The following is a 27,980-nucleotide window of genomic DNA, read 5'->3' as shown; positions in this document are numbered from 1 at the left end:
AGATCAAGTGCTGTTTGTTTACTGTCTTGAACACGCGGCGCTTAAAGTGTTTGTGTGTGCTATATTTATTTTGACTTGTCCCATAGAATTCACTACTATATTTGTTTTGACTTGTCCCAAAGTATTCGCTGCTAGATTTAGGGTTGGTTATCCAGTGTGTGTAAAACTATTGTTGTTTTAGTGTATGCAAACAGTGCTTCACTTGTTTTAGAGTATTATCTATTACTAAAGTGCAGCATAATTTATTTGCTGTGTACAGAAGTCACATTTGTTCCCGTGCTTGGCACCCCTTAGTTTTGGTTGACCACGTGACAAGCTTTGTTGTGCTAAGTAGCATTAAGGCGTGGCTGCTTTTTCCACTGAACGGCTCGTTAAAAGTGTGTATTTATTGGACTGAATGCTGACACGGAAGCGGCAGCTCTCATGTCAAGCCCTCCTCGTGTGAAAACCTACTTGGGTAAAGACCAGCGAGTCTACCTGTGCGAGTCCACCGAGCAAGGACACTGACAAGGCGCCACTCACCATAGCACTTAAGTATTTTTTATTTTATCTCTTATTATTTTACTTCTACATACTAACATGTCTAGTTCACTAATAACACATGCCTTCAAGCACATCCCTGTTATCTGTTGTAGACCATTCACAAGATACAGATGCAAGACCAAATGCAACCCACACAACCTACGGCCACTTTGCACTTCAGCACCTTCGCCGCTCTCGTTATCAGTGGGACTCTGGAACTGCCAGGCTGCTGTGAACAAAGCTGCATTCATTCCAGCCTTTGCCACACAGTCCACCCTCAGCATCCTGGCACTGACGGATACGTCCTGAGGATACAGCAACACCTGCTGCTCTCTCCAACAACTTCTCCTTCTCTCACATCCCTCATCATACCAGTAGGGGAACAGGTTTGCTCATTCATAATTACTGGACTTTTTCACCACTATGTAACAATACATCTATTGAATTCCATGCCGTTACTACAATGCATCCCACAAAAATACATGTTGTTGTGATCTATCGCCCTCCAGGTCAGCTGACAAGCTTTCTTGAGGAGTTGGATGTCCTGCTGTCCTCCTTCCCAGAGGATGGCAGGCCACTTGTGGTTCTTGGCGATTTCAACATACACCAAGACAAGCCCCAGGCCACTGAACTGAATACTCTTCTGGACTCACTTGATTTGGAAAAACTACACACCACAGCAACTCACAGATCGGGCAAACAGCTGGACCTCATTTTTACACGTAACTGTACTACCTCAAAATTTCTTGTTACACCTTTACATGTCTCTAGTCACTACTTTGTTAAATTCAACATGATTCTCCCATCTATAGTAAAACAGACACCACCGTTGGTTTTCTTTCGCCGTAACCTCAGTTCCCTCTCACCTTTCCACTGATGTCTCTACCTCTCTTCCCACAATACATTTATTTTCCACGCTTGATGTAAACACTGCCACAGACACACTTAACTCTACTTTAACAACCTGTCTAGACAACATTTGTCCTCTCTCCTCAAGACCATCTCATACTACACCATCCAGCCCCGGGCTGTCTGACGTTCTTCGTGAACATCAGACTTATCTCAGAGCAGCTGAGAGGAGATGGCATGAATCTAGAGATCCAGCAGATCTAGGTAAATATCAACTTCTGCTTGCAACTTTTTCAGATAAAGTTAAAGCTGCAAAAACCTCCTATTACCAGACCAAGATCAACAGCACCACAGACACAGTAGCTTATTTAGAATATTCAACACACTTCTCTGTCCTCCCCCTCCACCACATCACTGACAGCAGATATCTTCACCAAATTTTTTACAAATAATGTTACAACCATCAGCAATACATTCACTACAAAACACTCGGTCAAACACCTGGCTTGCAGGTTGAGTTGGGTTGAGTTGCACCACCTGTAACTCAACCCAGCCAAGACCGAACTCCTTGTCTTTCCAGCCAAACCTGCTGTTGAACACAACATCACTGTGCAGCTGGGTTCAACTACAGTATCGCCTTCCAAAACGGTCAGACATCTAGGGGTAACCATCGATAACAAGCTAAATTTCACAGACCACATCTCAAAGACTGCAAGATCATGTAGATTTACACTCTACAATATCAGGAAAATAAGACCTTTCCTCTCTGAAAATGCCACACAACTGCATGTTCAGTCACTTGTCATAACTAGACTGGACTACTGTAACTCTCTCATTGCAGGCCTTCCTGCATGTGCAATTAGACCTCTGCAAATGATCCAGAATGCAGCAGCACGTCTGGTCTTTAATGAACCAAAGAGAGCACATGTTACACCACTCTTTGTCTCTCTCCACTGGCTGCCGGTTGATGCACGTATTCAATTCAAGGCTTTGATGCTGGCATACAAAACAGTCACTGGGTCTGCTCCAGCATACCTAAAATAATTTATGCAGATCTACACTCCTGCCAGAAGCCTGCGGTCAGCTAAGGAATGTCGCCTTGTTGTACCAACACAAAGAGGCACCAATTCCACGTTGGTGGAATGACCTTCCCAACTCAATCCGTGAAACTGACTCACTCTGTCAAAAAAAATTAAAAAAAATTCTTGTTGCACTTAAATCTGTTTTGAATGCCATTCTGATGCTAGTGAAACTTTGTATGGCACTTTTCGTACAAATGTCTCCTTAAGATTATTCGCTTTTGTTTTCCTCTTTTGTAAGTCGCTTTGGATAAAAGCATCTGCCAAATGAATAAATGTAAATGTAAAACAATAAATATACAGTACTGTTCAAAATGAACACAAATGTATTTGAACACATTGATTTCATATTGGTCTAGATAAGCATACTATAAATTAAATTTACATTATCAGATAAAAAGGGCTGTATTAAAGGGATAGCTCACCCAAAAATGAAAGTCTCGAAACATTTACTCATCCTCTTGCCATCCCAGATGTATGTGACTTAAGATTTGTAGAAGAATATTTCAGCTCTGTTGGTTCTCACAATGCAAGTGAATGGTGATTGGAATCACCAAAAATCACATAAAGCCAGCATCAATGTAATCCACATGACTCCAGTGGTTAGTCCATATCTTCTGAAGCGATATGATAAATGTGGGTTAGAAACAGATGAAAAATGTAAGTCCTTTTTTACTATAAATCTCCAAATTCCACATCTTCTTTTTTGTTTTTTGCGTTTCGCACTCTTCGTGCATATCACAACCTACTGGGCAGGGAGTAAAAAGGACTTAAATGTTGATCTCACCTACACCCCATATCACTTCAGAAGGTATGGATTACTTATTTATTATTTACTTTTTATTCTGCTTTATGTGGTTTTTAGAGATTCAAAGTTCTGGCCACGATTCACTTGCATTGTATAGACCTAAAGTGCTGAGATTCTTCTAAAAATTTTCAATTTTCAAACTTGTGTTCTGCAAAAGTCATATACATCTGGGATGGCATGAGGCTGAGCAAATAATAGGTCTGTGTATCACCTTGCACCTCATGATATGATACTGCAACACACATGTCATGATTCGATATATATTGCGATACATCACAATATCAATTTTTTTTTTTTACTTATTTTTTATTGAAATCAAAAAAAGTGCAATTCACAACACACAAATGCGATACCCTGGATGGTACAATATACATGGATACATCCCATACAATATACATGTCCATCACTCCCCTAAAGCCTTTATATCGTCCATAGAGAAAAGGAAATAGATATATATAGTCAGCATAAGCTTCACAGTACATAGGTATCATGGAATATACATTTGGATGGGGGACCACTGGTCCATAAATAGATCCGTTTTCATCTGCAATCTTGCTGTAATTTGTTCCATATAGTACACTTCCTTCACCTTGTTTTTCCATTGAGAAATTGTGGGGGGCTGCGGTCTCAGCCAGGAGACTGTAATCATTTTTTTTGCAAGTACAATCAGGATTTTCAAGAGATGAAAATGATAATTCGTCCTAATTTTGTTCTCAAAAATTCCCAGAATAATAAAGGATGGGTCCAGTGGAATCTTAATACTCAAACATTATCAATTTCATCTTGTATGTCTTTCCAATAGTTCAATAATTTTGGACAATCCCAAAATATATGAGTGTGATCTCCCACAAGACCACAGCCCCTCCAACATTTGTCTGAAGTCCCACTGAACTTAGATATGATAAAAGGGGTCCTAAAGAACCTTACTTTGATTTTCCACTCAAATTCTCTCAGCATTGGACTACTTGATATTGTTCCCATTCCTCATCCGTAATTATTATATTCATTTCTAGTTCCCATTTCTCCTTTATAATTTTTGTATCCTCAGTAGCTTCTCTTTGTAATATTTTGTAAAAGTGAGAGATATATTTAGTAGTTATTGTCCCTTTTGTTACTGATATGAAAAATTTCTCAATATCAGAAGGTGGCTTTTGTAAAGTTTGCCAGTCCTTATGTTTATGTAAATAGTGTCTCAATTGTAAATATTTGAACAAGTCCTGGTTTGGGAGGTCATACATATGTTGTAGCTGCTGGAAAGACAATAGACCTTCGTTCTCAAACATTTGACCCAACAGAATCAACCCTTTTTCCGGTCCAGTTATTTAATCCGGGTGCTGGGAGAAACTCAGTATTATGGTTTATTCGAATAGCTCTACATAGTGAACCGGGAAGAGTCAGTGTCTTTTTAATTTTAGACCAGGTGGTAAGTGTAGCCTGAACCCATTCATTGTTAATTTTATTTTTAGACCATGTGTCTTGGTTGACAAATGGAAGAGTATCAAGAAATATATTTTGACAGTCCCCTTGTTCCATCTTGTACCAGATTGCCTCTTCATCCCGACAAACCCAAGTGACCATTGATCTAAGTCGTGCAGCCCAGTAGTAATTTTTTAAATTTGTTATATTAAGCCCACCAAGCTCTTTAGGGCACATAAGAGATTTCAATTTAATTCTCGGACGTTTGTTTTGCCAAATACATTTTGAGAGCCATTTGTTTAATGTAGTGAACGTGGGCATGGGGACATGTATAGGTAATGATTGAAAAAGAGAGTAATCTAGGTAGAACGTTCATTCTAATGGTTTCTATTCGCCCTATAAGTGAAAGAGGTAATCTTTCCCATCTTGCTAAGTCTTTCTTGATTTCATCCAATAATTTCCCATAATTTGCTTTAAACAACTGTGATGATTGAGGGGGTTACAAAGATTCCCAAATATCTAAATCCCTGATTAGACATTCGAAATTTAAATCTACTCTTTACATTAGTGGGTAGGTGGCCATTTAATAACATTGCTTCTGATTTAGATTGGTTAATTTGGTAGCCCGAGAGTCTGCCATATTTCTCTAACGTTTCAACAAGTGAGGGTAGAGATGTGGCTGGATCACTGATATATGCAAGAATGTCATCTGCAAAAAGTGAGATCTTGTGCTCCCTCCTATTTTTATCTGCAATACCCTTAATTTCGTTATTCAGTCTAATCGATGCTGCTAGGGGTTCGATGTTTATAGCAAAGAGTAAGGGGCTTAGGCAATCCCCCTGACGCACTCCTCTCTCAAGGTAGAAGAACTCGGAACAGCAACCATTTACCCTGACTCGCGATTTGGGATTTGTGTATATTACTTTTATCCATTCCACAAACTGTGGGTGAAAACCCATAGATATCAGTGTGCTATACAAAAACTGCCAATTAACTGTATCAAATGCTTTTTGCGCATCAAAGCTGATCAGCAGGGAATCTTGTTTATATCCTCTGGCCTGTGTTATAACGTTCAGAGTTCTCCTTATGTTAATAGCACTCAGGCGGTTAGGAATGAACCCCGTCTGATCCGGGTGAATAAGTTTTTAATGTGTTTCTGTATCCTTTTAGCTAAAATACTAGTCAGAAGTTTTAAATCTGTACATAATAGGCTAATTGGTCTATATCCTTTGCACTGGGTTGCATCTTTTCCTCCTTTATAGATGACTGAAATAATGGCCTCAGACCACGAAGAAGGTAGTTCACCGCTTTTAAGCGTGTAATTAAAAACCTTCGTCAATACTGGTAGTAGAATGTCTGTAAAACATTTATAAAATTCTCCAGGGAGCCCGTCTGTCCCTGGATATTTATTATTTTTCAGCTTGTTGATCACCTCTCTTATTTCAATCTCGGTTATGTTTGATACCATACTCGCTGCTGCTTCTCCAGACAGAGTGGTTCAATTTAAATTAGTAAGAAATGTATCTATTTTATGTTTTTGTCCATCATTTGATGGATTTGGTTCCTTATATAAGTTTCTGTAGAAGGAAGCAAAGGCATTAGCTATTTCTTTGGGACGATATAGCGTCTTACGGGTGGGATCAATTATTTTGTACATTGTTCTGGCAGACTGTGCTTTTCGGAGTTGGAAAGCTAACAGGCGACTAGCTCTATTCCCCATTTCATAATATTTCTGTTTAGAAAACCTCAAGGCCCCTTCTTCTTTGTAGGTAAGAATCCTATCTAACTCTTTCCTAGCTTCTTTTAGCTCTGTCAATGTGTTACTTGTCCCTGTATTTTTATGTTCAATTTCTAATAGTTTGATTTTGTTTTCAAGTTTAGTTTGTTCCTCGGAGCGCTGTTTCTTTAGTCTAGATGAAATTTGGAGCATTTTCCCCTTAATACTGCTTTGGCTCCACTCCACAAAACAGGCGGCAACACCGTCCCATTGTCATTTAGTTCCAAGTACTCTGTCAAACTTTGTCTTAGTTCCTGAACTATTGCTCTATTTGTAAGTAGTGATACATTTAACCTCCAATATCTAAAGAAAGAGTCCTTACACAAATCTAATTGTAAAATAACAGGGGCGTGATCACTCAGTGTAATGGCTGTCATATAGATACAAATCACTTTGTACATATGCTTTTGAGAGAGACAGAAAAAAATCAGTCCTTGAATAACTATTATGGACATTCGAATAAAAGGTATAGTCTTTCCTATTTGGGTTTTTAAGTCTCCATGGGTCCCCCAAGCCTAGTTCTATTAACATGTTGTTGAGTATTTTTGTTTTTCTACTTTGTGGGCCTGTTTCTGCCGGGGTCTTGTCTAGTTTCCCTTCCTGTACAGCGTTAAAGTCTCCTCCGACCAGTAAGATCCCTTTTGCATTCTCTGCAATTACCTTTGCTATTACTTTAAAAAAGTTTATCACATTCATTAGGAGTGTACAGGTTCATAATGGTTATGTACTCTTCCCATAATCGACCAACTATCAGTACATATCTCCCATTCTTATCCTGCACAACCTTTTCTGTGGAAAATGCCAGTAACTTATTGATTAGAATGGCTACTCCTCTTTTATTCCCAAACGATGCACTATACGTTTGGTTTACCCACTCCCTCCTAAGTTTTTTGTGTTCTAATTCGTTCAAATGTGTTTCTTGTAACAATGCAAATGAGCAGTGCATTTTCCTTAGCTGGCTAAAAATCTTCTTTCTTTTTATAGGGTGGTTTAGACCATGGACGTTATATGAAACGATTGTTAGTTTCTCCATATGCATATTATGGGCAAATTAGGGACACACTTCTCCAAATAGTCTTCGACATTTATGAAGGCTATTGCAGGGCGTGTATCTTTCAGAAGATGATTGCACATTTGCGATATTCAGAGTAATAATGTTTATCAATAGTAAAAAAAAAAAGCGAACAGAACATTGAACAGACTTCCAAACAGTAAATAGAACAAACCGACGACCTTAAAGACGGTCACTATGGAGACGGAGGGGCGTGACAAAAGCCCTCTGCTTAACACACTCCGTGTAGTAGCAACAGTCTCGCAGCAAAAGGCTGCTCCCAGGGTTGCCTTCGCAAAAAGCATAGTAAAACAAAGCAGAACAAAAAGAAAAGAAAAAAAAAAATAATCGACTTACCCTCTCCCACAGCAGGGGAAAGACCTTTTCCATACTAAGATTGTAACTTACATACCTATTAGCCTACTCTCACATTGCTTGTCACTTATGTTTGCAAAGTCCGGTAATGAATGCCTACTTCTCCGCTACACTTTGTCTCTTTACATGAATGCCCGCATGTCTGCGATGCTCAGTGTTCCCTCTGCCGCTTCTTCGGATGCTGTGGTCCAGGTTTTGCGCAAAAGCTCTTCTCGACAGTTCTCACGCTCGTCCACCTTGACGTGTATTCCCAACTCGCCCAGAGTCGCTGTCGCTCTCGAAAGCGTAGGGAACGTCTTCACTCCTGTGTCCAAATAAATCTTCAGCTGTGCAGTAAAGGGCGACACAGCTCTCACATTTTTCTGTTTGAGTTGCTTAATAACTTCACGAACCTGTTTTCGTTTCTTCTGAGTGTCCACCGTGTAATCCTGATCAAAATACACCCTCTGGCCCCGATAGGTGACGTCACAGCTTTTCCATGCCGTTCGTATTATTTGTTCTTTGACTTGGTAACTAGAGAATCTGACAATTATTGACCGCGGTGGTGCCGAGTCTTTAGGCTTCAGGGTCAGTGAGCGGTGTGCCCTCTCCACACCGAGATCCATGTCCTCCGGTAATTTGAGTGAGGTCCGTATCATGTCAGTTATAAAGGAAATCATGTCGTTTTTCTCCTCTCCCTCTTGTATCCCATAAATGCGCAGGTTGTTACGCCTCGCTCTTGACTCAAGATCCTCACACTTAGCTGAAAGTTTGGCTTCTCTTCCTAGCAAATAGCGCATCACACGATCATGACGGATTAGTTGGTCTTCCACGTCACTCATTCTCTGGTTGATGTCGCCAATTTGCTGCTCAAGATTAGCCGTTCTCTCAAGTACATCTTTCAGGGATGTTTCCACCCTAGACAGCGTAGCTTTAGTGTTGTTAGAAGCGTCGGTGTGTTCCTGTCTCAAGTGTTGTAACTCCGCGAGCACCTTCGCCATTTTATCTTCGTCCATGTCCACTACATCATGTTGACGTTCTTCTTTTTTTGTAGATTTACTCTTTTGTCAGCTTCTTTTTTGAGTGTAGACATAATCGATTTTGTTTGACAATACTTTATAATGAAATTTGGGTTATATAGTAGGATTTCGGCTAGTTTTCAGGGCCTTTCCCCAGAGTAGAAAATCAGGCTGCTTCTTCGCTCATGGCGTCACCGGAAGTCCACAATATCAATTTGATTAGATTGCAAATCAATTCCAATTAATTTGGGGTATACATGTATTCCAGTTATATACTGGTGTCTGATGAAGTGCATGCTTGGTCAGCTCATTAAATTGATTTGGAAGTCACAGTGTGCCAAATTTGTGGTGTGTTTACACGATAAGAATACACAAATAGATGAATATAAATACTGATACATAAAGTATCGATGTAATATCATGACAAAAATATTGCAATATATACAGTAGATATTTGATTGTATCGGCACATCCATAGTAAATAAAGAGATCATTTTCATTGTTGGGTGAACTATTCCTTTAAGTGATCACCATGGTTACATTTGGCACAATTACCACATACAAAAGCCTCCTGTGTCTTAAGAAAAAGAACTTATTACCACATTAAGTGATTACTCACTTATATCCAGTGGAATTCCTGCCCACTACCAAGTGCTTGGGCTGCTCCTCACACATGTATAAGTTTTGATCATTCTCTGGAACTAGATCAACATCATGGAAGATAAAACAGTCCCAGCTCTGGTCTTTGAGAGCCTCCAGGTATCCAACATTTAATAACTTTGCCCTGTTAAATGTAGCTTCTCCAGCCTACAAGACAAACACATGTACATACAGTTTTGTTCAGGTCTATCATTTTGTCAGTGCTCATATTTTGCTGACCTTACTGTGGTTCTCGACTGGTTTTGCTTCATATCATTAATAGAATATGAAACCATTATTAATTACTTACAGTAATATCATGCTTTAAAAACAATATATTGTGGTCACCACAAACCATGTTCTATCCTCATTGCAAGTAAACTCGTATATAATTTATTTGGGATCATATTTTCTTTATTTTGCATATTTTTAAGATGAGGGCATGTCAAGCTCCTGTCCATGATGGTCTCTGCCCATTTCATCTAGCTTCAACTAAATGACAGAAGAATTTGTGCCAAAACACTGCTGTTTGATTGGACATCAGCTGATAAGCCTATTTATTTAGCATTCCTAACTATGCACGATTAAATGTTTAGTTGCATTTAATTATTTGCATTTAGTATTGTTTTTGTTTTTTTTAACCACCTGCTGCACCCCCCCCCCATATAATTTTAAGACAGCGATATGTTTTTTCAGATGACGCTTACTCAAAATAACTTTTCAGAAAAAGTCAACCATTTCCTGTTAATTTCAAAAATATTGACATTTTATTACAAGTCAAGTATTCTATAAACAAACTAATCTTTATGATTGCATCAGTCAATGGGAGCCCACTTTGAACATTCTTCATAACAAATCAATTCGCCCCACTAAAGAAAAACAATGTGTTTAATAGGGGACTGAAGCGCCTGCAACGGGGTCTTTTTATCCAAAATACTTTCCTTGTACTTATTGGACAGTTTTTGAAAAGATTTTATTTATGACCTTAAACAAAACTGAAAATGATAAATAAATATTTTGTCTACATTTGCGACATTTATGAAAATGTAAAAAATTTGATCAAATTGCCTCAAAATCAAACTTAACCACATGCAAAGATCTCATGGATCAGGAAAATCATCTGTAGTGTATCGTGACAAACAGATGTTTAGGAAAAAATGTTGGTAGTTTTTGTTGCCATTTAGTGTTTTGAGAGAAAATAGAATCAATTTACCCTACTAAAATATTAAAACAATATAAATCTGACAATCATTCATACCAATGAAAGATAAAAAGCAAATTAAATGAATTGTTCCTGAATGGAAAAGCAACCAGTTGAGGGCAGAATAGATCTTTTTCACAATTAGAGTTTTGGAACGCGGAAGTAAACGTTTGCAGTGTAAACTTTGACAGCAGTGAATGGGAGATTACAGCAAATATTATTTTCGCTTACCCATTTGCTCCAAGACCAAAATAAAAAAATCCACTATTATGCTTGAATGACTATCTAGAAGAGGAAAATGAGGGCGGTGGATTAAGCCAAATTTACTGTCACTTTCTCAGCAGCTGTAATCGCAAATAGGAGCACATAACAAAATAATAATATCATTGTTTTAATATAATCTTTAATATTACTAAATAGTTTTCCCCTTCTAATTCTTAGCTGTTAAAGTATAGGTAACCTCTTTATAATTTTTTCTAATGAGTTAAATTCTCTTAAATAAAATATATTCAGCTGAGAAGTCATACCTTCTTCCAAATAAATATTTAAAATGAAATCTTAATCATAAAATATTTTAAAGAATCAAAGGCCATACTATTTTTATTTCATATATACTGTTACAATCACCCCTTAATCTCACAGCCATGATAAAACCTTGTATGATATCTACTAGCAGTGTCCTGCACGGGTCCAGTTGAGTAAACATGGACCCGCCCTGCACCCGCAGTACTTAACAGAACACCCGACATGTTATCAGACAGCAGCACTCATTTAATTCTGGAACACTCACCCAGTCAGTTGATGCTCCCCACTGTCAAATTATTGCCTGGCAAAAAAAAAAAACCCAGGGCTGATGGGTCAGTTTTGTCTACCTGGTGAATGATGTAGATGGCGTAGTGCAACTGCTGCCTCTGTAAGAATGGGTGCAGGTGGTGGAGAAGGTACAGCAGGTGCTTCTCTCTGTTCCTGTGAGGAATCAGGATGGCCACACTCTGTCTGGCCGTACAGTCTGGGGGGTTATACTGACCCTTTTTGACCTCAGCGTTCTCGTTCTCTACTTGTCCCAACGTCAGCGAGGGATCAAATGACAGCTTGAGCGCGCCACCTATGAAACAGAACACAGAGAACTGAATAAAGGCGGGTAACGTGATGTGTCATTTTTCTGAAATCAAGAAAAAGGGCCATGCATTTTTTTCTGTTATATTTACGTCATTCGGCAGGACAGCAAATTCCACTGATTTTGTCCATGAACATAAAATTAGAATTTTTCAAATTGACTGTCCTCATCATGAACTGTGAAATACAGAAACGTATCAAAATGAAAATGGATAGAAATACTATTACAATCTACAGTATATATGCGCATTCCCTAAATAAGGTAGACTACTCATGAATGTTTAGTCCCGTGGAGTGACTAAAAAAAACATACATTTTTAAATGGGCAGTATTTTAGAGATACTTGAAATTTCTGCTGATCTTGAGCCCAATGTGATGAAAAGAAGTCATTTTCAAGCTTGCAAGTTTGGCAGAATGTTGGGTTTCACATTCACTTTACATCTGAAAGTGAAAGTTAAATTGGACATTTAGAGTAAAAAGGACTTAAATATTGTTCTGTTTCTCACCTACACCAATCACTTCTGAGGATATGGATTTATACACTGTCCACACATATGGATTACTTTTATGTTTGCTTTGTGATTTTTGGAGCTACAAAGGTCTGGTCACCATTCACTTGCACTGTATGGATCTACAAAGCTGAGAAATTCTTCTAAAAATATTTTTTCAGCAGAAGAAAGTCATACACATCTGTGAATGCATGAGGGTGAGTAAATGATGAGATCTTTAATTTTTGGGTGAACTATCCCAAATGCATACATTTAAAAATGTCTGAGCTTCTGTTTTCCATACAACGAAAGTGTATGCTGATTTACACTCAAAGCAAAAAAACACCTTAAAAGTAGTCCGTATGAACTGTGCACTTTAAAGTAATTGTGTGAGCAACAGAGCGAAATTCAAACAATCATTCACTGATAATCATCTTGGTAGGAATGCACTAGCAGTCTTAAACTGGGACGTAAAGTTCACACTAAGAGCTTAGTAAGTACTAGTTAGTTTGTAACTAACTCTGTTCTTAATTTGGTTGTTCTTAACGCAAGAGTTAGCTAGTAATTCTTAAGCACTCTGTAAAGTAAACCGTAGTCACATAATATGGTGTTAACCTTTATTGATCCAATAAGCAACCTTTTTGTAAACAAATTTGTAAACAAGTGTTGAGAAGCCATGCATTTCAGTGTTATCATATTATGGCTGATGAACTTACTTTGCCTCACATATAACTATCAACAGTAATAAATTACATTTCCATTGAAATATGACACATACATTATCAAAATATATACCAACTTATACATATTCAGGAACTGTATCAGTAAATGAATCAGCAGCAAATAAATAACAACAAACAGGAAAATGTGAAATTTATTCATGGATTATTCAATCATTTTTATTCATTTATTTTTGTGTTGAAACCTGGCATGCACAAGTGACACTGGGTGATGCATACAGGAAAATGCTTTTTTTTTATTTTTTTTTTTAACTACAGATCTCTGAGGAACAATGGGTGTTTCCTAATCTGTGGGCGTTTTCAAACTGGGACGGGCGTTTTTCAACTATCCAATGAAAGTAGGGAATCTAAATGTAGTAAGCAAATTGTATAAAGTGATTGAAAAATGGCCATCCCGTTTTAAAAATGCCCACTGATTGGAAAACCAATTTTTTTACAAGCCTGATCCAAACCACATTTGTAGGCCAGATTGGATATCATGTGTTTTCTTCATAATTTGTTGTGCGCAACGAGTTGTTACATCAGGTGTTGCAATGAGAACATCATAAATAACATCTTCACAAAGCAATTAGAAGGGAAAAAATTATAACCACCATGCGGTAAGACGATTTAAAACCAAATTTCCCATAAAAATTACTTAAGTGAGTTCAGAAAGACACTTAATTCTATCTTTTTCAGCCCTCCTAAACTGTTACAGTGCAGGTAAATTCTATAAGGGGACCACAGCATAAGGACGATCACTTCTGATGTATATGTTATGGGGCATCCAAAGTAGTGAAAACCTCTTAAAATAATACAGACATTGGCTTTACCACCCCAAAGAGATGTGCTATTGCGCATGTAACATACTGGTTAAATACGAGGTATTTAAGGTCTCACACGAATACAGGACACAAAGCATTTTACAGAATGGGGGTCCTCCTTAAGAGTCTCGGTGTCTGACCCTTTTATCCTTCAAAATGGGATGCAAAGCCTTCAATACGGCAGCATTTCCCAATCTTTTTCCCCGCGAGTACCCTCACAACACCATCAGAAGATTATTTCCTCATTTAGTTTTTGCTTGCAATGCTATAATAATATGTACCTAAATTTCAATTCATTTCAACATACTTAGAACTAGTGTTGTCAAAAATACTGGTACCAAGTTGGTACTCAAACAAAAAATTATTTACGATACCAGAATTTCTGAAGGTACCGGGGTACCGAGTCTACCCGGTACCCACACAGAGGCGGGAACTTTCGAACGCTCACAACAAGCAAAGCTGCTGCTGCTGCGGAGCCTCAACTGAATCTTTTTTAAATTAAAAGTGGGAAAAAGCCAGGTAATTTGAGGCTGATGAAAAGAGAAACATCATAGATCAGCAAAAACCTATTTGTAAACGGTATTTTCACAATTTTCTGCTGAAAGGAGGAAACACATCAAAGTTAATAAAGCACATGAAAGACAGACACCCCGATTAATTCAAGCAAATAAGCAGGCGAGTTTAAAAGCATATTATCATTTGCATTAGGTCTGAAACGTGTGGTCGACATTATCGACATCGTCGAAAATACAAAATTGATGAGAAAAATGTTCGTTGTCTAATAGTCATTTGATCTCATTTAACGTAACATGAAATCACATTAAACTGTAGCCTAACTGTACGTTCACACCAGAAGCGGCGAGAGCGTCAAAATTCGCTCTGGCTGCCCTGCCTTCGACGCTCAAGGACGCTCGTGGACGCTCTGACGTAGTTGAAATAGGCGGCAACGTTTGTTCAGAATGCTTTGTTTTGTGAACTATATTTAAAGGGGCCGCAATTTAAACATCCAGACATGTCGACCATTTACTTTTTGCCGACCTATCACAAGTAGCGTATATCCTCATGTACTCTTTAAAATGTGAAAATAATTAATCGATCGATGGCAGTAAGTAATTATAATTATAGTTGTTTGTTATAAAAAATAAAATACATTTGTAGTAATAACTGTGGTCTTGGTCATATATTACAGGGAAACCCGTCACGGCAATAATTCGTTTCTCCTCCATTTTATCTTCGGAACGAATGCTTGGTGGGAACCAACGTTTACACGGTTGTGTTCTCTAGACTTCGCTAGAGCGGAGCACTTCTATATTCCAATAGGTTGCCGCCGAACCGCGTCACAGCTCATTACCATAATGTTGACTGCACTTGAACTTCCATCTTCTCGCCGCGGAGAGACGCTGGCTGTCACTGAAAATGAATGACTTCCGGTCGATTTGACGCTCTCGCCGCCTCTGGTGTGAACGTACGGTAACGATGAGGCGTGAGAGCAGCAATTCACACCTGATGGAGGAAGAATTACACAGATCAGTACAGATACACTCTAAACTTTCAGTTTATTTTATGTAGATCCCAAAGTATTAGAGAATGATTAAAAAAAAAGAGTACATTCAGAAGCATGTACCGTTGTGGAATAAGCGGAGGCGGAGCTCTTTAAAGGAAACATCCTGGTGTAACATCTTAAATGCAGTAAAATTACTTTATTAAAGTTCAAATAATACAGAAGCAGGTCATGTTAATAACTATAAATTCAGAAACTGGCATTGCTCTGTGTGGTTGGTGCCTCTTCTATGAGTTGCGCGAATGTCCCGATCTAAGGGGGAGAGATTGAAACTGCACCTGGCTGAGAGAGACTCTGCCTCGGGGAACTCCTCCCTCGAGAGCGCACACTAAATGCAGCTAAATTAGAACTTACTCATGATTTATTTAATCATAATATATGTCACTGTGCATTTCTTATCATGAAGAAAATTGGCAATATGCAGCTTTATTAATAAGAGAGCACTTTGCACATTAGTTTGGAAATTGTTTATTAATTCTATTGTATGCTTGTTTATTTAGGCTTTTTTTTAGTACTTGTTAAAAACTTAAATTAAAAGTATATATAAGTGTTAAATACTTTAAGCATACATTGTTCAGTTTTGTTATAATTAAAAAATAATATATTTAAATTAAAGTGTTGCTCAATGGCATATTTTTGTTCTTAGTTCTGCTGCTAATGTTTTATAGACTTTGTTAATAAAAGAGTGTTGTTTAGTAACCAGTTTTTGCTTGGTACCGAAAATGGTATCGAGAACCGTGAAATTTCACTGGTATTGGTACCGACTACCAGAGGTGGCGGCAGCCGATTTTGCCAGGGCTTCAGCCCCGAATGTTTTGAGTGTAGCCCCGAATGTATTTTGAAAAGTTGACTGACAAATATGAAACCGGAAAAAAAGCCTATGTAAACCCCCGAAATCATAAGTTGCCTTATTTCATTGTGCTTTGGCTTTGCACATACTGCATACAGCCTGTAAAAATAGACATAGGCATAATCTAGCCTATAGAATAAGTTCCTTTGCTGTCGGTAGCCTATGGGTCACCCCGTTTCTTCCTCTCTGTTGAATATGCAGCAGGTAGGGGAGGAGCTTGCACAGTCATTGACATCAACTAACGTTACTTAGTGGCGAATTAACAGCAGTTAGCAGGTAAGACAGCAAAAATGAAGCAAATGAGGCTTTGGGGATTTTTCCGAAAGAAGTCAGTGGGTAAGAATTCTCATTTGTTTTTGTCCTTAAAGTCTGAAGATCATCATCTAGCTGGCTTTCACCCACAGTAGGCTAAACCTCAAGAGGTCCACTACTGACTGTCATTACATGTTGTAGCCTCTAGCCTCCTTGTTAGCGCATTCGCCTCTCACGCCGGAGACCGCGGTTCGAGTCCTGTTCGGAGTGTACCTTTCTTGTTTATCAGGTGTTGTTTTCGCTAAGGATAACCAATGAGCATTAGCATAAAATGTGTGTGTGACTTGTTTTGTGATATTAGTTTGTAGTAAATATACACTTTGATTTGATTAAATGGTTTTGTAGAGTGTAGCAAAGATGAGCAACAGACTGAGGAGCAGCAGCAGCAGCAGCTGTGCCAGAATCCGGCATGGAAACTGGTAACAATTAATCAGTCACTTTACTTTAGAGAAAGTTAAAAGTTAAACATTGTTTATCCCAATGCTCCAAATGAAAGGGATTTTGACAGATGAATTATTCTCAGAGATGATGAGAATTATATACAGTTCGATGCCATGGTGTGTCAATGAACTTAGACTAAAGTTATTCATGTATTGCTTTAACTTAGGATCTTATACATTTTGACTATTTATGTCAAAAAATATAAATTATTTATATTCAGTATTTTTTTACCTCACTTTACTCACTATAATATAACTCTTTTGTGATGACTTTATGGTAATGTACATGAAAATTAAAGAATCATGATAGATCTTAGGGCAATCCCACTGATCTGCTCTTCCCAATACATTTTCTTCAATGGTATTGGTCTACAATTTGAAATATGTAGCACTTGATGAATTAGTTGTTTGAAGCTGATTTGCAATAAGTTATGTGCTGTATCTGTTCTTTTGCATCACAGATGATTCAGGGAGGAGAGAGGATGTGTTAGTCGAGGATAGTACTAGAGTGGAAGATTTAGGAACTGTAGAAACAGGCCCAGCCACAGCAAATCTCAAAGAATACCCTCTCACCAGCTTTGGACTACAGAGAAGTGGTTGCTAGTGTGAAAATAAAATTGTCTGGGCTAAGCCCCAGATGTCCTTCAATGCTGGAACCGCCTCTGCCGAATACTGAAATTTTGGTACCGTGACAACACTTCTTAGTTGTATAGATTCTTCTGAATCCAGAAATTACATTGCTTGCATTGCTTTTGTTTATTTATTAAATATATAGTTAGCATTTTGACTGTACTCACAAAACGACACAGACACACCAACGCAGAACAATAAATGCCAACCAATGCTTTGGCCACCACATGGAGTAGTACCAGTTAGACGAAGTAGCAAAAATCAGCCTTAAAGCTCATGTGCCCCTTTACCAACACAAATACAAACATGTGTATCAAAGGCTAAATGGCATTTAACATTATCATTAATATTGTAATATCCCTAATGTACAAAAATGAGAAGAAAAAGTTGCAGGTTAAGATATTTATTCATCTACAATAGAGAATAATTAAAAGAGACATTATCAATGACAAACGATTGACTCATACCATTTAATGCATTCAAAGATGAGATCTATGCAAACCAAACTTTTACTCAACATGCAGTGAAAGGATCTCTGTGCTCAACTTCGCATATTAAAAGATCGATCTTCGGATTTAAAGAATGAATATTGAGATCAAATGAAGATCGAGATAATACAGGAAATCTATATTTTATCCAGCCCATATCCCTACTATTTGTCAAGTTTGGAAAAAATGCAAATACAAATGGGAGTAAAACATAGGGCTGTCACTATGGATTATTTTGGTAAGAGAGTAATCTAACAATTATTCTGACGATTAATCAATTAATCTGAAAATTTATATAAAAACTCAATGCATAAAGTTGTCGAGGTGGTCACGCTCGTTTAAAATGTATTCATTCGCCTAAATTTTGATGCACTCTACGATTGATTAACAAAAAAAAAAAAAACAATTGTGCAAACAATATCTAAAGCCAACAGACACCCAAAGCAAATCTTTAATTTAAAAAATTATATAATTCAAGCTGATATAGATTGGCTACATCAGGTGTGCCCACCATTATTTTTCAAATGCAAGATCTACTTTGACTTTTTCTAGTTGAACACGATCTAGACATTTCAGTTTACAACTCATATATGAGAAAACAGGCCATGGAAACAGGGGAGGACTGCCCATCGGGAGCACCGGGTATTTTTCCGGTGGGCCGCTAGTAGGGTTAAATTGCGATAATTAAATTGCAAATCCTGCGATTTAATTAAATAATTAGTCTGCTCCCTTCAAAGTTTATTTGCACTGCTCAGTCCAGTCTATATTAAATTAGCGCATTGTTACAGTGTTTTCAGAGCGGTTCTGTGCTCCACAACTCCCTCTCATGCTTAGAGTAACAGAACGCTTTATTTACACTAAACTTGCGCGTCCTGCGTGAAGCTTTATTATTATCTGCGGTAGCAGCATCGCAGTCTCCGCAAGAAACTGGTATCATAATAATGTCGCAGAATACAAGATGGGGTATAATTCAAACATCTTTATTAAATGATTGCTGAGCAAACAGCATTAACAGTAACACCTGTAGAGTCCAGAAACATCTCTTCATTCTCCTGTCATTTGTTTACCTCACAAGAGAGCATGTCGCCCTTATTACTCTCCCCGTGGAAACAAGTGAAAGTGGAACTAATATTACCAACATCAAACAAAATGAAAAGGAACATACTTATAATAAATCTATATCAAATATTTAGTTACTATAATATAATGCATTTCTAAATTAAATATAATAAAATAATGAATACAAATAATGAAATTAAATGGTGACAAACTAACCAAAATTTTCTGTTTGACATCAAGCCTCATTCTTTAGGACTATCTTATATACAGTAAAGAATAGTTTGTATAAGCCTACTAGTTTTTAAGGCCTAGAATAAAGCATAACATTTATATTTTGTCTATACTGAATTATTCAATCAATCAAAATTATTTTTGACCGCAAAAGCTAGGCATCAACTATGGTTTTACCAACAGGGAAATTTAGTTTACAGTGACATTGAGCAGAAAGCTTACATATAACCAGTTTTGACAGAGCTGCTGATAAAAAATTAAATGATCAGCATCGATTGACGAGATGAAAATTGGGGATCGGTGTCGGAAATTTTAAGCACTGTCATCAGTGTCCTGCTGTGTGACACTTTCTTCATCTAACTATTTTAAACATAATTTTATGATCTTGTATAGCTGTATATAAATATATAATATATTATTATACATGTTGTATATAAGACAATAGTTTATTTGCGTCATTTGTCACAGCACCTAAAATAAACTTTACCTTGTATTTTTGTATGTACAATTTTAACCTAACAACTGTATGATGGGAAAAACGTTTTCAGACATGTTATTTGTCTAAGATATAAAGTGCTTTTTTAGTGCTCTCTCTCTAAAAAAAATCCAATCATCACACTTGCAGTAGTTTTCTATGTTTTAAAGAAACTTGGAAACACTGGGCCTATCATGACTAGCAGTCATTAGAAATGTATTTTTTTTTTCAACGCTAAAATTTTTAATTGAGCCATAAAATTCAATCAATGGGCCGGTGTGGTGTGTTGGGGGCCGGGTATGGTGTGCCGCTCTGGGCCAGAAAGTTCAGGGCCACTTTTTAGTCCCAGTCTGCCACCGCATGGAAATCAAATATAAAAAAATTTCAGAAACAATGTCTGCTTACCAATCTTGTTTGAGTTTATGAGTTCTATACATGGTTAAACATTATATTGAGAATAAAAAGCCATTTTATCAGTTTGTTGTTTTTTTTTTAACTATCACTTACTGTACATGCAACACGGAATACAATATTAACAGTATATGCCAAATATTATATTGTGTCTGCGGGCACGGGACTCGGAGCGGTGTGGCTTCAACAGCTCATGTTGAGCTTTGACTGACAGCATACAGAGCTGCAGCTTTATTCACTAAATAACATTCTCTGACTTCCCACATTGAGTTTTATCTTTGATAATTGCCATAAACTATACTATATTTAGCAGAAGTGGGGCTCTACAAACTATTACAAACTTAATCATCATGAAATCTAATAAAAAATGAGGAGGAAGGTTGCATTTACATTTAAAATCTGAATTGTTTTTCAAATCTAAAGCGAAACGCTGTCACACAGCTGACACCCCTTGTCGTTATGTGTTTGAACTCTCGTCCATGAACTGCAATTATTTTCGATTTGTCGATTCTTCAAATTTTTAATCAAGGAATTTTTTTAATCGAGTAATCAAATTAAATAGAGTAATCATGACAGCCCTAGTTATAAGTTAGCAATGTCTTAAACTTTTGTGTAAATTTAAAAGCAGAAGAAAACAGTGACATTCTGTCTAGCATCTGCTTTTGTTCCACAACCGAAAGAAAATACAAGGTCAGAACGACATCAGTGTGAGATTAACCCATTAAAACATTATTAACAGATAAAATCAGGATGGTTAACACTCACGGAGCAGGGCCGAATGTTCCATGCAGCTCTGTTTGGAGGACTGCTCCTCCGCGTGCTCCTCTGCGTGCTCCTCCGCGTGCTCCTCCGCGTGCTCCTCCGCGCTCCGCTCCATCTCTGATTCAAGATCTATCTTTGGAAACTCCTCCCCACTCTTTACCTCGAAAGGACTTGGCCACTCCTGGACGGCCTTCACTGTATCATCATTCAAGAATGCTGCAATCCACGCTAAAATGCAGACACAAAACACCAGAAGAAAGAGACACTTCCCCTTCCGCATGATCTTGGACACAGAGTGACAGACGCCCATGACTGGACTTTAGTTTGAGGTGAAGACCATAGAACAGAAACAGAGGAGGATGGGAGGAAAAACACAAGTCCTGAAAAGAGACATTTGTCTCTTGGTCCACAGGAATGCTGCTTAATTTCTGCTTCAAGTTAATAAGTCACTCTTAAAGTTGTAAAGATTTCCTCCAAAGGCCTCTTAATCCTGTTTTTGTTGTTCATCTTGTTTTTTGGAGTGGAAAATTTTTGTTTTGGGAACTTACAAATCAGAGCTGTTGCTCTGAGATGACTTTTCCTAAAAAAGCTGTAAAGCAGAAAATAAAAATATCATTAGGTTACTTGACACAACAGCAGCATCCTGCAATGTAACAGTCCATCTATTTTCTGATTCTTTTATCATTATTAGGTGACTATTTATTAAAATAAATGACACAGAGCTGAAATATTCTTCTAAAAATCTTCATTTGTGTTCTGAAAAAGAAGGAAAATCATTCACATCTGGGATGCCAGGAGCGCAAGTGAATCGTAAGAGAATTTTCATTTTTGGGTGAACTATCCCCTTAATGTCCAAACAAAAAGCACATTAAATTCATTGCGATATTCACGAAAATGCTTAATATTTTATATATTTTGAATATTCTATATATATATTTGCTTCTAGGGCAGCAACTAACAATTATTTTGATGATCGATTAATCTAATGATTATTAGAACGATTATTCGACTATTCTGCCGATTATTACAAAGATTAATCATTAGCTTTTAATTGACAATTCAACTAGTGCCTCAAGTTAAAAGGTTGTATTAAACGTTCTTACTAACAATAAAGAGGACAAAATCATCTTTTAAAAATACTTGTAAATGGCATTCACTGAATTAAAGGGAAAAAAATATTTTAAGTTTTATTCAGTAAAAAGAAATCACTGCAAAAAATCCTATTGTTATCAAGTGTTTTTGTCTTGTTTTCCCATTTAAAATGGTCTAAAAATCCTTAAAAATATATATACATTTATTTTAGAAGCAATATAACATATTAAGAATTGCTTTCAGAGAATGTTTCTTGAACATAAGTGTATTTTGTAAGGGTTTATTTTTCACTCTTTTATACTTCTGTGAGTGCAGTAAAGACAAATATACTATATTCAAGATCTATTGTCTAAATATCTTATATGCTGCTTCTCAGGTGAATTCATCTTTTCTTTTTCTTTTTTTTTTAGATATTCTAAATTATTTGTATTTTTAATATTATATTCAACATACTTGGATAACAATTTTTTCTTCTGCAGTATAGCTACTAAAGTAAATGTACGTTGTTTAAAAGGAGTTTTAGATATTTATATTGGAAAACAAGCCAAAACAAAAACAAATCAAAAACATATTTTGTTGCAGTGTATAATGGAAGACCACCCTCTCTCACCTTTTTGTTCAACTCAATCCATCTTTAACTCACAAAAAAAACAAAGCTGCATATTTCAGTGATAAAAAACATCATGACACATATATTATGATTCAATATGTCGTGAGCCATCATGTTATAATCTAAGCGACGGATGAGCGTCCACGAGCCAGAGTAAGCATCAGAGTTTCAAACTCTCCCACTTAGATCGGGTCCATTCAAGCGACTCATAGAAATGGCGCTGACCTCCGTGAGAAATGCCAGTTTCTGAGTTTGTACTTAATTCACATGATCACAATACGTTAAATGAGATCAAATGATTATTCGACAACGAACATTTTTATGACAATTTTTTTTATTGTCGACGTTGTTGATAATGTCGACTATTCATTTCGGCCCTATCCGCTTCCAACACCAACTTCTAATTAGAAATGCCAAGATGTAGCAAAGTATTTAACAAACAGTATATGTCAACACGGGTATGAAAACTGAGCTCATCAAGTGATCTCATGGGGTCTTCAATGGAGAGACTACATAGTATATTTGTACTTTTACAATTTATGCCACAATGCAGGTGAATTGTGTGCAGGTAAAAAGGCAACTAAAAATTACGAAAAACCTAAAAGAAATGCTGACCAGTTACAGCATCTAAAATTATACCTTCATATAATTTTTCATATTATTATATTAGATATAAATTAAACAAGTATGCTATAAAATATACATTTCCACCTAATGTCTTTGTAGAAAAAAAGATAAAAGAAAGAAAAAGGAAAAATGTATAATTTTCACTTACACTAGTTTCTTACTAAACTACTGTTTCATTACTCAGGTTTATGAACTTGAAGAATACTGTTTAATTTTCTTCTCCATACACACTGTCTGCCGTCACCTCCACCCTTCATCCATCTCATATTTCGGGTTGACATACTTTACTGGTTTAAGTCTGTTGTGTACTTTTCATTATTTGTTTCCTGAAGGGCAATTGTTAACAGGACCTCCTGTCCTGTGAGCTAGCAGATAATTCCATGCCACATCAAACCACTTATGATCATTTATGATTATTAACATGATCAATGATTGTGATTTATATGGCAAGGTGTTTCTACCAAGTGTCCACAAATGTACAGCAGGTGGTTCCTATATTTCTAAATGTTTAATATACAGTATACTGTGCATGTGTATATATATATATATATATATATATATATATATATATGTAAATATTATATATTTAATATATAAAAAAACTGTAAAATGAAGAGACCACTGCAAAATTATCAGTTTCTCTTGATTTACTATTTCCAGGTATGTGTTTGATTCAAATGAAAATGTGTGCTTTAACTGATCATTTTGCAGTGGTCTCTTAATTTTTTCTAGAGCTGTGTGTGTGTGTGTGTATATATATATATATATATATATATATAAAAAGACAGACAGACAGATAAAAGTTTCACTTTAAAGTTGAAAGAAACCATGTCTTATATTATCTATGTTTGATTACGATGCTTCTAAAACACATTAAACATTGTTTAAAACATGTAAATCTCTCTATGGTGGTAGTTAATTGAGAAACTAAGTCAACACATGTTAAGCATAATGTAATACCATTTGTTAAAGTTCTTCATAAATGAAAAGTGTAAAATGTACCATTATTACACTGAGGGTCCCTGAGCTAACTGAGAGTCTGAGTAGGGGGGTCCCTGGGTCAAAAAAGGTTGACAACCCTCAGGTCTATGGTAAAGGATAAACAATGGGGTATAACTCACTGGGATAACAGAGAATTTATTGTTTTATAAAACTATTTGATATCAGTTAATCTTCCATTTAAAATAAGCAATTACATTTAAATCAAATGCAGGGCTAAGTTACAACAACAAGACGAATTAAGAAAGTCATCATCTTTAAGAGACGATTTATTCTGCGTTCCCAAACCTCTTTTGTAAATAATTTTTATTTAAAGTTAGTAGAAATGTAATAGCGATATTGATCTGATAATTATGCGTTTTGGGGAACAACATATTTGACGTAAAATGCGCTTTATTTCAGACGATTCAACTAAAGATTTATTTGATTCTGCTTCAATTTAATTCAGTTAAAGTTGTATAGATTGTTATGAGACTACTTCAGCGTGATTCTCGGTGTCTGATCGCAGTTTCACAAAAGAGGCTGGCGATTAAACTTTACTCATGTAGTATTATCCGATCATAAGCTAGGTCCGCAGGTGAGCTCTTGTTTATTATTTTATATATTACACATTTATGATAAAAGAGAAAATAATTAAATGTTAAAACGACTCACGGTTGTGAACACAGCTGTGCCGTCAGTGTCGCCGAAATGAAACACCGTTGCAACGACATACAGTGCTTCCGCAAACACGGACGCACGAGTGACGTCACAGACGCATTCGCAACGTCCTCTGCTCGAAAACCGTACGAGGCATACCTCATTCTCTACGTGGGTGTTTCTGTGTGTTATGAGCACTGTGGACTTTTAAAAAGAAAACGCTCTTAAAACACACTTTAACACCCTCACTAGTTTATTTAATTAGTTTACTAGCAATATCCAACGGTGTATGTACTGTCACAGGAAAATAATGTATTTTTTGTGGTTGTTATTTTTCTGAAAGTTATGAACATTTTGAACCCAACAAAGTAGTCTCTTATGTTTGATCGTGCACTGCAAGCCTCCAGAATTTCTTCTTTTTTTTTGCGAAAAAGCTGGATTTGTCTCTGACATGCTAACGCAAACATTTTGATAGACGTTAACTTGATTATTTACTAATTACACTGCTCAAATACTACTGATTTATGTCACACAGGTCACATAAACTACAACACATAGAGACTGTATCACCTAGACATCACATAGAGACTATGTCTGTTCCCCAAACACAAAACTCTCACTAAATCATTTAGAAAAAAATATCATATGAAGGTAGGCCTCCTAAACATTAGATGTCTTTCTATCAAAGCACTGATTGTAAATTAAATTATTACAGATCATAGTTTGAATGTGCTCTGTTTGAACGAAAATCTGGCTTAAACAGGATGAATATATTAGTTTAAATGAATCTGCTTCCCCAGGTTATTGTTATAAACACAAGCCTCATCTGATGGGTCGAGGAGGTGTTGCTACAATTTACAGTGAAGTTTTTGGTGTTACTCAGAGGACAGGATGTAAGTTTAAGTCTTTTGAATTAATAATGCATAATGTGGCACTGTCAGTTATAAATAAAAAAAACTATTTTTGCCCTTGCTACAGTATATAGATAACCCGGCCTTATTCCGAATTTGCTAATTTGTTATCAAATCTTGTAGTTACTTTAGATAGAGCTTTAATTGTTGGTGACTTCAACATTCAAATAGATAAAGAAAATGACACATTGGTATCGATATTCTCATCTCTCTTGGAGTCAGACAAAATGTGACAGGACCAACTCATAGCCATAATCATACACTAGATTTAATTCTGTCATATGGAGTTGATGTTGACATCTCAGATCATTACCTCGTCTCTTATATGCTGCGATCAGCTAATGTCACTCAATTTACACCACACTAACCTTAAGGTAGAACTATTCTTTTGACTACTAAAGATAGCTTCACTAATAATCTATCTCATACACACAATAAGCCCCAAAGTCTCTGAAATAACAGAAAATATAAATAAAGTCTTCTCTAGCACTCTAGATAGAAAATTTCAGTCTGGATTTAGGCCCCATCACAGTACAGAGACTGCACTTATCAGTGTTACAAATGGCTTGCTCTTATCATCTGATCGCAGCTCCATTTCACTTCTAGTGCCATTAGATCTTAGTGCTGCCTTCGACAAGATAGATCACGACATTCTCTTGAATAGGCTGGAGAATTATGTTGTGGACTTGCATTAGCATGGTTTAGGTCTTATTAACGGACCGCTACCCCTTTGTCAGTGTAAATGAGGAATTGTCAAACCAAACAAAAGTATGGAGTGCCACAGGGATCAGTTTTAGGGCCTCTACTTTTCTCCTTGTATATGCTTCCCCTGGGAGATATTATCAGGAATCGTGGAATAAGTTTCCGCTGTTATGCCGACGATACCCAACTTTATATTTCTTAAAAACCTGAAGAAATTTCACAATTCTCCAAATTAGCAGAGTGTATCGATGAAATCAAAGATTGGATGGCCAGAAATGTCCAACTCAGTGCCGACAAAACAGAGGTATAAAGAGTGTGAAAAAGTCTAGACTAAAAACTCATCTATTTAGCCAATATACACCTAATTTATCCTTCAACTTACAATTTGGCTGCTTTAGTTAGGTCTGCCAGAACCAGAAACATTGGTCATGATCTATAACTCTGCAATAAATTGAATAGCATCTATGCTAATATTATTCTATTTGTATCCCTCTCTTAACCTCGGGACTCCTATCCTAAGGTAACCAGAACCGGCTGGATCCAGCTCCATTCCTGTTTCGTGACTCCACTGCTACGTGTCTATGAGTGATGATGACTAAATGCAGCCGGTGCCAGCCAAACATCACTTCAGTCTATTACGATGGACTTCAGAGGATGAACCGAGGCCAACTCCAACCATAAGACATGGCCATCAAATGCCATTGCCTGAACGATGGACTTGAGATAGACCTCACTGAAATTACCAGCTGGTTGAACTGATGCACCTCACTGATCTCTGCCTGCATCACCTCGGCCTAATGATGGACTACACTCTTATAATGGAATACATAGACTATCAATGAATTAACAAAACCCTTCATCGGCCAACTCACAAAGGACAATGCAGTTAATCCAGGATGAACTTCAAAGACATAAGTCATTAATCTTAGTTTTTACAAAATCTTTGTTTAAACACTGACCCTTAACACTTACTTAGTTTAATCATTTTAAACCATGACTTGCACTGCACACAAATAACTAATATTGGCATTATATTCATGATGTTAGCAAGAAGGGAAACTGTCCCTACAGTGAGTCTGGTTTCGCTTTGGCTTGCTCACTGGGGTTCTAAATACAATTATTATTGAATTACTTATTTTTAAACACAATTCACAATTGTATTTTATCAAACTACACAATGATGACTAAGACTTTATAGATATTACGGATTCATTTTCTGTTGCATGATTTCTGTAAAGCTGCTTTGAAATAATGTGTGTTGTGAAAGGTGCTATACAAATAAAAATGGCTTGACTTGATTTGGTCATGAAACCAACAGT

At 36.8% G+C, this 27,980-nt stretch overlaps 1 protein-coding gene and 1 long non-coding RNA gene across 5 annotated transcripts in view; one reads left to right on the top strand and one right to left on the bottom strand.

The window, feature by feature from the left end:
* LOC127643122 (beta-1,4-galactosyltransferase 4-like) overlaps nucleotides 1-25,139 on the bottom strand; it is a 38,093-nt gene extending 12,954 nt beyond the window's left edge. For all 3 annotated transcript variants that reach the window (XR_007970455.1, XM_052125703.1, XM_052125704.1), the window contains exons 1-4: nucleotides 25,064-25,139; nucleotides 21,085-21,670; nucleotides 11,588-11,820; nucleotides 9,495-9,682 (exon numbers count right to left, since the gene is read on the bottom strand). Coding sequence is in view for 2 of the 3 variants with exons in the window: in XM_052125703.1 (XP_051981663.1) it covers nucleotides 9,495-9,682; nucleotides 11,588-11,820; nucleotides 21,085-21,391 (728 nt within the window). In the remaining variant the exon portion in view is untranslated. The remainder of the gene's footprint in view (nucleotides 1-9,494; nucleotides 9,683-11,587; nucleotides 11,821-21,084; nucleotides 21,671-25,063) is intronic.
* LOC127643127 (uncharacterized) lies at nucleotides 15-27,944 on the top strand. Of its 2 annotated transcripts, XR_007970458.1 has the most exons (5): nucleotides 15-534; nucleotides 636-908; nucleotides 1,032-1,244; nucleotides 1,520-1,635; nucleotides 27,182-27,944. It is a non-coding gene; the product is annotated as an uncharacterized LOC127643127 (long non-coding RNA). The 2 variants fall into 2 exon arrangements; XR_007970457.1 differs by having other exon boundaries at nucleotides 15-908.
* The last annotated feature ends 36 nt before the right edge of the window (nucleotides 27,945-27,980 follow it).

The sequence above is a fragment of the Xyrauchen texanus genome, chromosome 4 (assembly GCF_025860055.1).
Source record: "Xyrauchen texanus isolate HMW12.3.18 chromosome 4, RBS_HiC_50CHRs, whole genome shotgun sequence".
NCBI classification, from domain to species: Eukaryota; Metazoa; Chordata; class Actinopteri; order Cypriniformes; family Catostomidae; genus Xyrauchen; species Xyrauchen texanus.
The sequence above is the reverse complement of the archived record's forward strand: the minus strand, read 5'-3'. Positions and strand labels throughout refer to the sequence as shown.